General features: G+C 46.6%; 1 protein-coding gene across 2 annotated transcripts in view; it reads right to left on the bottom strand.

Annotated features, from left to right (window-relative positions):
- KIF1C (kinesin family member 1C) overlaps positions 1-12,004 on the bottom strand; it is a 949,797-nt gene that overhangs the window by 476,748 nt on the left and 461,045 nt on the right. For both annotated transcript variants that reach the window (XM_085638138.1, XM_085638139.1), the window contains exon 11: positions 9,688-9,766. In XM_085638138.1, coding sequence (XP_085494264.1) covers positions 9,688-9,766 — 79 coding nt within the window. The remainder of the gene's footprint in view (positions 1-9,687; positions 9,767-12,004) is intronic.

Raw genomic sequence — 12,004 nt, forward strand, 5'->3', positions numbered from 1 at the left:
TAAAATCATGATGAAGTCCTACCACGATCTTATCTTACAGGGCAAGAAATGTTACTTCGCTAAAAGGATTGAAGACGCAGCTAACTCCTGTAAGGAGATTTTTTCAATTGTACGTGAATTTAGCAGCCCCCGGACAACCTCTACTCAGGGTGCCCCGGTGGAGACCTGGGCTAACACTATTGCCAATTTCTTCACCACCAAAATCAGGCTAATTCAGGATTCTTTCCCGTCGAGAGCGTTAGATGATTTATCTACGATGCCGACGGAGACAGTCTTCCTGTCTCCTCCTGGCCCAGCTTTGCTAGACTTTCCTCCCCTTCCGGTTGCCGCATCCTTAGCCTTGATGAGGAACCTTAAATCAGGCTCACCATTAGATCCGTGTCCAGCAAAATTCTTAGCGAAAATGGCAGATGTCATTAATCCCATAGCTAATCCTATCCTCAATTTATCCCTGAGTCAGGGTTTTCTGCCCCAGGCCTGGAAGCAAGCCATGGTCATCCCCCTGATCAAGAAGCCCAATCTTGATCCAGAGGCGCCTTCTAATTATAGGCCAATCTCGCTCCTTCCAGCACTGACCAAGATCCTGGAGAAACACGTGCACAGCGTGCTTTCTAACTTCCTGGAGTCTAATGAGTTACTTCATGAATCCCAATCGGGCTTTCGTTCCAACTTAAGCACCGAGACGGCGCTCCTGGAAGTCTCGGAGATCGTGAAGGAGGTGCTGGACACAGGAGGCAGGGTGATGTTAGTCATGTTAGACCTGTCGGCGGCGTTTGACACCGTCCCCCACGAGGATCTCCTCACTAGACTTCATAACATCGGTCTAGGGGGGACGGTGCTCAACTGGTTTCGTTCCTTTCTGGCCAACCGCCGGCAGACGGTCTGGGTCCCACCCGGGTCCGCCGAGATGCCGCCATTGGGAGTCGGAGTGCCTCAGGGCTCTGTACTGAGCCCCACTCTATTTAACATCCTTATGACCCCTCTGGCGACACTGGCGGAGTCCTACGGGGCCCGGATCGTCTCTTATGCTGACGACACCCAGCTTCTATTCACCTGTCGTAAGAGCGAAGAGTTCGATGGAGAAAGGATCTGCGAGTGCCTTGGGGCTGTCTTTAGCTGGTTTTCACACAACAGCCTCAAATGCAACTCGGACAAATCCGAAATACTATTCTTCGGATGCCCATCAGAACCAGATTGGCAGGGTTGGTGGCCTGCTGACATGTTCCCTCCCACTCAGTCCTCTAAGTGGGCTAAGAACCTGGGGGTTAAAATTGACAACGAGCTCTCGCTCAAATCCCAGGTTTCCACTCTTACGGGAACATGCTTTGGGATACTCAGAATGTTGCGCAAGTTCTTTCCCCTTCTCTCGGAGGAACATCGGAGGATCACTGTTCAGGCACTCATAGGGTCCAGATTGGACTATGCAAATGTCCTATATCTGGGTCTGCCTGAATACCTCCTCCAGCGTTTGCAGGTTACTCAGAACGCTGCTGCTCGTGCAATTTTTGGCCTGCACCGCCGCACCAGTGCCTCCAATCTCCTCGTATCCCTTCACTGGCTTCCGGTGCGGAAGAGGATACTTTTCAAGGCCATGACTCTCGCCCATAAGGCCTTGCATGGCAATGGTGCCAAATATCTTCAGAGGAGGCTGGACTTCTATCGACCTGTACGATCCCTCAGGTCAGAAGCTTTGGCTTTGGCTCGGGTGCCACGCATCAAAAGGGCTCGGCTAGGCGGCCGGTCCTTTAGCTTTCTTGCTCCGCAGCTATGGAATTCCTTACCGGTGTCCTTGCGAAACACCGCTAACCTGCTTGCCTTCAGAAAAGACTTAAAAACCTGGCTGTTCACTGGATAATTTGCCCCCTCTTTAGGCCCCTGCTCTTTCTACTGTTATGTTTTCCAGCTCTTTCTTTGGTCTGGAGCACAAAAGCGCCGGGACACTCCTTTGGAGTAGCCGTTGCGCTATAAAAGTCCCATTTAACATAACATAACATAACATAACAGAAGACATGTTGAAGACCTACTACCCGGTTAAAGTTAACCAGAGCCCCAGCATCACAAAATGGATGCTGCTGCCACAGACACAAGTCTGACCTCCTGCTGCTGGGAGGCTTGGACAATAGGTTTCCTGCCTTGGGAGGTGCTAGCAACACCCTAGACAGGACTTAGTGTATTGGGGCAGGGAGGGATGAATGAAATGTGACACTGCCTGGGGCACACATGGTGTCCCATGCATAGTCCGGTTCAAACCGGTGCTGGGGCACTCCGACCCCAGTCCTGGCGTGAAACTGGACAAAGGGAAGGGGGTGTAACCACCCCCCTCCCTGGTCCCACCCATAGGAGGGACCTAGCAGGTAACCCAGCCCCCCAGATTAGTATAAGAGTGGGAGCTGAGTCCCTAGGACTTTGGATTATCCTGATAACTGAAACTTGAACAGAAACTCTGGACCTTCGACATTCGACTACGGAAGAAGACTGAAGAATCTCCCTTGTGGCCAAGGAGTGGCCACCCTGTGCAAACAGGCACCATCAAGCGACCTGCCGTTTGCTTTGCCCAAAGTTCTACGAGGAACCGACTGCAGAGCCCGACCAGCGCCTTGACTTCCAGACTTCTCCGACCCTGATCCACATCCACAGCAGAGCTGAGATCCGTGGAGGCGACGAGAGACGTGGGACCGGCTACCTGGGAAAATTGGCTACTAGCTTCCAGCGCAGCTTCTCAGGCATCCTCGAAGTTGTGCTCTGGGGATTGAGAAGCCCCAACCCCGAGCACCATCTGCACCGAAGATCAGCCCTCCACACTCTGCATTTTCCTGCTCGACGCGTCTGTCCGGTTGCTTGCCCGTTGGCTAGTAACCTCTGCGACGACGAACCCTTGACTTTTCACCGCTGGTTTGGCTCCTCCAGACTGGCCCTTGCTTCCCTGTGAAAGAGAAGCACCTCAGGCCTTCCTGGTCTGCAACAGAAGCGAATCCTTCATTCTGCGTGGGTTACGCTTGCCAAGGCTTGTTGGGTCCGACATCGACGCCGCCAACAGCAAGAGCCCTCGTGGGACAGCTCGCCTCCTGGTTCTGGTCATCCTCGACGCCTCCTGGTACCCGTGGCTGCTGCGACAAGCTTCACCTCTTCACCTGCATCTTCACGACATCGACTGGTTCCTTCCCGGCTCCTGGCTGGTGACCTAGACTCTGTCCCTTCTGCTTGCAGGTATCCTCCTTCTTGATTCCATCCTTCGAATCCACCGGACACTCTTCACTGACTGCCTGTCAGCATCTTTTCTTCAGGCATCCATAGGAGTCGACGACGAAACCCGACGCAAGTTCACACCTATGCACCCGCAGCCCGTGGGCTCGGTAACTTGAGTACTCCGGTGCTCACAAGGGTATTGACTATCCTAGTGTCTAGTTTCCAAGTCTCTAACTCCTAGTTCCTTCCGAAGTGTCCTAAAACTCTTAATTTCTAAACATTACTATTTCTATCGACTTTAACGCATTACGCGTGAGTGTTTCCACTCTGCACCTGAATCCCGTGGGCCTCCCACTGCCTAGCAACTGATAGGATAGTCTAGCCCCAGCGATTCCCTAGGCCTAGGCCTAACCTGTGTTCGTGACAGTGGTTCTTATACCACTTACTTAGTATATGGTTTGCGTGGCCCCTAGGGCCTAACTGTATTACTTACCTATGTGACTTATGTATGCCTAAATAAGACTGTGTTGTACTTACCTCGAATCTCATAAAGAGTGCTGAGGGTATTTAGACTAGAATAAATACATTCTATTTTTAATAATATATCTGTTGTGGTGTCCTTTCATTTGGTATTCAAGGGATTGCAAATGGTATATCAGCTGGCTTCACATGCCATACAGAGGTTAGCCTAAGACTGCTCTTGTCCATGCTACCACTAGGATAGCTGGTCTATAAGGTTGACTTTACAACCAATCACCATAAGGGTTGTTTGGACTGATACAAGGTGTACACTAGAACTAGTGACATCATATATCAGGCCAACTTCTCACAATCTCATCCACCTGTGGCCAAAAGGATGATGCCCATCGAATGGTAGTCTTATAAGGTGCAGCTGCACCTCCGTACAAAATTCAAAGGCCCTGAACAATGTATGTTGAAGCAGCGGGATACTGCCTTGAGGCAGTCTCAGTCACGTCAGAGGAGCATTGGGTTTTGGTGCAGAAGATGATGCTCCCATTCAGCACAATCTCTTTAATCCGAGGTGTTGTTAAGAGAGCTACTGAATTGGCAATAGGCTGTTGTGCGCTGGTCCTAATGCCACATGCTTTCCAACAGCATCAATCTTTTGATCTTCTTGTCCAGTGGTTGACATTCACTTTTTCCCTGCATAAGTTCCTGTTTCCTTACTGCGTGCACAAGAGTGTCTGCTAATATATGGCTGTTTATAATAAGTGGGCTTTGAGTCGCTGGAATAAAAGCTTTTAAACCTGTGGTGAAACTACTCTATATTTGACTGGCTCGTTAAAGGCCACAGGGCAACATATTAACATGGTTTGGCACATAAATAGAAACTGTGTGGTGCGCTCAGATTTCGAGAGGGTCATGAATGAGAAAGTCTTCTTCCTCCTAATCCACATTTAAAGGCACAATGCAATGTTCTGACTTCCTAACTAGATCTGTGAAATATCCTGAGTGTGCGGTCAGGCAGTCAAGCGCGAACATGATATAGCTCCAATGACAAGTCGTCCTGAGGATCTGCACTGTAGTCTTGCCAAATGTTATCCTACCCGTCTGTAGCCCTGAGCCCTAATACAGAGAAAGGGGGCTTGCAGATGGGTGTTGGTCGGAAGCCCAATGTACGAAGTGTGGTGATGGTATGGCATCTACTCTTTTCTTTTAACCCCTTCGACGCTTGTGACGGAACGGTTCCGTCATGCACGTCGGTTGGGCTGTGCTTATGACGGAACCGTTCCGTCATGGCCCCGCCCGCGCTCAGATCCTTCAGCACTGCGCGGGAATCCGCGCAGCGCTGAAGGGGTTAAGGAATAAAAGAAACCCCAATGTCCTCTGGAACTGCCTTCTCAATGAGAATTGCAAGATGACTATATAGTCAGAAGAGGACATTCAACAAGGTGTCCTGTGTCAGGGTCAGTGTATATTGTTCTTTGGCCATGGTCAGGCTGTTCACTATCCTCTGGAGGTGGTAGTGACATCCTCCGAGTCAATGTTTAGGTGCGTTTTGGGATTGACTTTCGTGCCAAAGGTTGATCGGTGCCTTCTCTGCTTCGAGATTCTACCTTTGCCAAATGCTGTTTTCAGCTCTGCACCATTTTGACATATGTGGGTGGTGCATACTGCAGAATCTTTTTTCGGTAGATATTCCTTGGTTAAGGCATGGAATTCTTGTGACAGTTTCTTATAACAGAGCAGAGGCTACTTATGAGGTCTATCCACAAGGGGAAGATCCTCGTGTGAATGGGCACTCGTGGCTCAAGACAGAGGGTGCTGTGCCTAGCCGTGAAATCGGAGGGGTTGTCCTAGTCCTAATGGGGAAAGTTTCTGTGAGGGACCTGGAGGGTCTTGCTCTCTGGAGTTGAAGTTCTGAGAGGAAACAAGTGTGGGCCCCACTCCTGTTGGGCTTTCAGCACTACCATATGGGCTCCATTTCATCATCAGAGTGGACTCCTTTGGCATCCATGATGACCATGGCAGATAGTCGGTAGAGTCCTGATGCTTCATCGAGTCCTGCTCTGGCATCCCTTTGATGCTGAATGGTTTTGGATCAGAAGACATTATCTATGAACAGTCAGTTTTGTTGTGGTCCATCTATTGTCAGAGGGTATAGACCCGATGCTGGCCCGACCACAGAAATAAATGTTGAGGAAAGGGCAAACTGTAAATGTCATTATCTGCACACCCTCCCCCCAAACAAGACATTCTTATTTGACCTGGTCCAAGGTTTTTCACACAGACGGGTTCCGTAGCAGTTGATGTAACACAATGTCTTCAAGATATTGGTTCTACAGCTGTCTGGCATTAAAAATATTGTATTTTGGTGTGCAGCAGTAGCAGAGCAGTTGTAACTTGTCCAAATACGATGGTGGAAAAATACAATCTGAGGAGGAGTCTTTGTATTGACACATAGTGGGCTTCAGGGAAGGTATCGGAGTCACCTAAAAACAGAAACACCTTCTTCAAACAAAAATGTCACTCTTCTGAGCCCAAACACAGATGTAGCAGTGTGCACACCATGCCATCTTCAGCAGAAAATGATACAAATTAGTTTACTTTGCAAGCTTGTAGTTTAGGAAATTATAACACACTGCTGAGCAGAAATTGTTCTGCACTAGTCCCCCTCCTCCGAAGAGTGAAAAGGGATAAGATAGGTGGGCTACAGACCTCGAAAGGCAGGTATCTGCGGTAAGGGTTATGTCCAGCAGGGTATCTGCAAAGAGCTATCCTATCATGAAATCGTGTGAGTTCCACCAAGTAGTTAGTGCTTTATTTGAGGCAGGAACAACACCGGCTCATCCGAGTCGCTTGCACCATAGGGGGCACAAGACACTCTTCCGGCACATGCATGTAGAGATATGCGTTGGGTAGCTATATGCACAAAGTCATCATATGCCCAACATTTAATCACCACTCTCACAAAGAGATAATGACATTTGAAAAATTGGAAGCAGACTCTGGAAGGCATGTACACGCTCCACTGATGGGAAAGCCAGTGCCAACTGTGTGTTTAACATTGCTCCAAGATAACTTTTTCGCACAACAGTGGACCCTAACTGATGGGAGCAGGGATACTTGTTCTGAGTATGAGACATGCATTGCTGAACTTTTTTCCTTTTACCAACTAATTGTTCAGATACGGGTAAAAATTAATTCTCTGGCTGCGGCAGTGAGCTGCCTTCAAAGCGACACATCTGGGGAACACTCTTGGTTAAAATTTAAATGTGTAAAGTAAATTAAACTGTTAACTGATAATGGATAAAGCAAACGTAATTGTGCTAACTTGATGGCATTGGGATGTTTAAATAGGAGGCCTTCAGGTCGAGTACCCTGGGAAGGTGCTGTGCAGTAGGAGTAGATTCACCTCCAGTAATGTCGCCTTTAAGTGGATTGCCTGCAGGATGATAAGAGGACGCAGTGTGCTGTCCTTCTTCCTCGATTGTCCCTTTGCTCAATAGTGAGTGAATTTCTCTCAGTAACGGAGGCATATAGCTCTTGTTGATTTCACGCTTGCGTGGTATCATGTTTCGAGGTAGGTGCCTGCCAGAATGAAGTAATTACTTAGCAGCGCTGACAACGCCCACTCATCCATTGTTCTATTTATCCATTCAAGAAGGTAATCCTGAAGCCTTCTGCTATCAAGTACTGAGTGATATGGGGGCGTTGGATGACAAGAACTGAGTAATAGTTTAGTAGAAGCTTAGACGTATGTGGTATTGGAGAGTCTGATATTCATTATTTTATAAAAGACTATCATACATTCAACCAAGAGCTCCAAAAATCTTCTCATCTTCCTTTTGGTAAAACATCAGTGAATCATTGTAGAGAATACCAAAGGGATCTGTCATACCTGTCCAGAAGGGCAGTAGCACCGACATATTTTGTTGTTGACGTGGCACAGAAGGTGCAACAAAAGATTCTACTTTGCTGAGAAGACAATAGCAGAGTTTGGGCTAGGGAAGGGTCTAGCCTGAAGAACAGGGGGTCCCCTCTCAGGAGTCCTGTATTTTTTGGAAGAATAGATAGAGCTGCCTTTGTCAAAGCAGCACCCGAAGACAGTTCCATTGCTGGTTTGAGGAAAACTGGATCTAGCAGAATGAGGGGTCTTTATGACAAGCACTGATGCACTGCTTCGAATGTGACTAAAGAAGTTGTTAAAATGGCTGACAAAGGAATGTTAGGTTTGTTCACCCTCTGATCACAACATTCTGCAAAGTATTGATATCATTGATCTAAAGGTCTGGAAAGATTTCCAAGCGGAAAAAGCCAAAAAGCTCAGCGCACCAAGATCCTGTCACCAGGAGTCGGGACAAAAACTGGAGCACCTGCCACTAACAGGGCATGACTGGGTACTGGAGGATTGGGAATCCGTAAAGCTGCAGGGTCTGTGTTTTAGCTTTGTGTGGCTTCAGCCTATTGGTCTACATTGCCCAACTCTCTCCCTCCATTTTCCTTTAGATAAAAGTTTGTGAAAGAGACTTTTATAGTCACCTTGTTAATTTGGTGACTGTTAAAAAAACAAAAAAAAAAGAACCTGGACAATAGATTCTGTAACGAGGCTGCTAAAAAGTATGTTTACATGAGTAAAGTTAGCTTTCCAATTCAAACGTGAGAACATTGTTACCTTTTTAGAAGTACACCAGACTTCTGTGGGAAGGAGACCCCGAAGGAGAAGCATGTTCCTTAGTTCCTTAGTTCAACATCTTCCAACTGTTGATAGCCACACCCACTAATTAATTGTAAGATCTGGTGTGGGATGCAAACCTTAAAATGAACATTGCAAGTGGGAGCAACAGTAAAAACCTTCTTCAACCACATAAAACTCCTTAGGCACCTCCCCTACCCCCTGCTACCCATCCCCCAATGACACATGGTGGAGTGGGCTTTTATTAACTCACAATAGACTGTGGAATGAGCTTGTAAAGGCTGTCAGCCTCTCAAGTCAAACGACTACAGAGGGAAAAAATCAGCTAGGGAACTGACTGCTGAACTGAAACAACATGAATCTGTAGCAGCCATCCATGAAAGTCCTACGTGGCTCATGCTCCAAGACAGTTTGCATTCAGCACTCTCTGACTTGTATATACAATGCTTAGAAGGCAAAGCACCCAAATACTTGCAGCAAAAACGTTTAACATACTCTTCTACAAAGAATAAATTTCCACTCAGCGAAAAACTGTCTTGCACTCAGCTCCACAACTTGAAAGCATAATGGCTACAGATGTTTCTCAACAGCAGCTCCCAAACACGTATGCAGAGACTCAAGATCCACTTGTTAATACTCATTTATCTCTAACATATTGTGTGGTGCGAAATATTTTGTATTTGAATTGTGTTTCTATATGTACTTTGCATGTTGTGCAGTACTTTGGCTACATACATGTTTTCATTAACTGGTCACTGTAACCATAAGCAGGGCTGTCTTTTCATAATTCCATGCTCTATGCACCCAAAGTAACTATGCATACTCCCGAATCCAGTGAAATTATGCCTTGCTCCTTTTGTTTCCATATGCTCCCCTTCTTAATGCATGTGCCAAGAATCAATTACATGTCCAGCATACACATTAAAAATTAAATATAATGATGTGGAATTAGCAATTCTCCACTGCGATGCTGCAGCTACTTCACATTTGTCCCTCAAGGCATTCACCTTTTCACATTCCTTGACCTGCAGCTGTGGAAAGGCTGGCACACAGTGGCAGTACACGTAAAAACACATGGCACGGGAGCACTATCATCCCAGGTGGGGAGGCTGTGACGGCTTTGTATGCTCTGGGCACTGTTCCTTGTTCAGCATGAAAAGAAGTTTTAAAAGGAGGATAGAAGCAATTCATGTCACGGCAGAACACAAAACTGCTCTATGAATTGGTATTACCACACTCACAAGGGCACTAGCTGGACAACCACAGCCATGGGCCTAATGATATCTTGCTTTAGAGAAATGCAGAACTGCAACAACCATTTGTACATAAATGACATCTGTTACCGAAGGGTGCTCAAGGTTTCTTCATAGTTTATGTCAGCCGGGCTTAGGGCAGCAATCATTGCAGTGCGAGAGTTTCCACCTAAGGCAACAGAACAGCAAGAATGAACATGGGCATCTTGTTGGATAGCATGACACTAAGTGTAACATAACACAAACACAACCAGTGATGTGGTACACAGTGAAACTTTATTACCAATTTGATGCACTGATAAACATCTACTGACACTTAACACAGTAATTATACTCATAACATATTTTCTTTACTTTGGCAGAAGCATGCAGACTGCAAACACAACTACACACTATAAAAAGAATGCCTGCAAGCATCATTGGATTCAAACATGTATCAAAATTAATTCTAAGTAAACAGAGTGGACTTCCTGCACAATGGCCACGTCTCTGCACATCCCCTTTGTTAAACGGCCATCACAAAATAACGAGTTACTTACCTTCAGTAATACTATTTGTGGTGGACGCCTCACCTTTTTGAATCCTCCCAAGCACCAGCCTGGATCCTGAAAATCTTCCATACCTTGTCCACACCCACAGGTGGCACCACTGGCATCCACTGCAACGAAATGCCACTGTTATCCCCAAAAGGACAACAGCGGACGATTTACAAATGCCACGGTTGTGTGCTGCCATCAGTCTTCCTCCTTCTAATAGATATTTTTACCTATAGGTTCATCCTCAACTTTAGAATCTGTGCCAAAGCAGTCTCTACTAAAAGGAGGTGGGTTTGAGGACTTGGCTACACCCAAAACCCCTGGCAGACTTAACAGGCGAAATGACCTCCTGGCACAGCTAGGAATCAATGCAGTAAAACCTGATGAGAGTATGGATGGATCCTGAACAGACCTCACTAAAACTGTAATTAAATCATTTGCTTTGGTAAATCCTAGCGGATTCCAGAGGATCCTTCTTGGCAAGGAATACCCAAGTCTAATGCAGACGACAAACCAAAGGGACAAAGTTCACTTCTGGACCACCTTACCTTTCTTCGCACCTGCAAATAAAATGAACAGCTCATCATCAATGCTGTGCTCATTAGTCCTCTCAATCTAGAGCTCAATATCAGTATTGATATAGACACAACGCCTGTCTAACGGATCTAAACTTTCCTACCCGTTAGATGGATGTGGAGGACGAAAGAATCTGAAAAGCACACTGGATGGTCCCACATGACAGGGTGACTATTTTCACAAGAAAGGGCATGTGTCCTAAGAACTTGTTTGTCTGGGAAGAATGCCATGTAGGGAGAGTGGCTCAAGAAAGCCTAAAGCTTGCTAGTGAAATAGAGAAAGGCAAACAGGGTTTAGCTATGCCCAGAGCAAACCTTTGAAGAGCCAAATATAAGCCAAACAACTGCACATCAGACAACTTTACCTGTGAAGGAGTATATACAAATAGAGTAAGTGAGACGAACATCCGTAGTATATGAACTCTACGACATTTGCCATATCTGCTAGAATATCAAGTGGACCCGCTCATTTGTCACAAATAAAAGTGCAGACTGTAGAGGTTAGGATCAAACATCCCAACCTGTGCTGGAATAGTGAATGCTCCCGAAGGTGGGGGGGGTCGCAGATAAGGACAGATGCACACTTTCAGGAATTCGGAGTACCAAACCCCCTGAGCTGAATACGGGACCATTAGAATGGCAAGCGCTCAGTCATGACTGACCTTACTCAAAGCACGCAGGATTAGAGGCAGTTATGAGAATGTATGCCAAAGGCTGAAGTTTCACCAAAGGCGGAACATATCAATTAAACATTCTTGAGTAAAATGAAGATCACAAAGGGTCGGAGACTGAACGTTTCTTGATGTTGTGCAATGGTCCACCTAGGGTATGTTACACTTGGTGAAGATCCCCTGAACTACCTTAGTGTGTCGATGCCATTTGTGGTCTGCAAGATGACATCTGCCGAGCTCATACGCCTTGATGCGGAAGGAATCCATTAGAATGGTAGTGAGATCTTGTTGAGCGCTAACGAGCACCACGGCATCTGCGTATAGTGCATGTGTGTCCACACTGCCTTGCTTGTTTCAGTAGCACATGGCGGTCGTGTTGACAGTAAGCACCTGAATCAACTTGCACTTGACTGACTAAAGAAAGGCCTTTAGGGATAACTGTATGCAACACACTTTCATTTGGTCTAGTCTGGAGGTGAGATTTTGACTCAAAGGAAAATCCCAGTTTGAATAGCACAGACGTAATGCTTTGCAGGTGGTCCACAGTTAGCTGAGGCGAGGACACCTTCAACAGTCCGTCATCGAAATAAAGAAATGTGCAACCCTCCAACCTGCGAAGATAAGC

This window comes from Triturus cristatus, chromosome 12 (genome assembly GCF_964204655.1).
Source record: "Triturus cristatus chromosome 12, aTriCri1.1, whole genome shotgun sequence".
Classification (NCBI taxonomy): domain Eukaryota; kingdom Metazoa; phylum Chordata; class Amphibia; order Caudata; family Salamandridae; genus Triturus; species Triturus cristatus.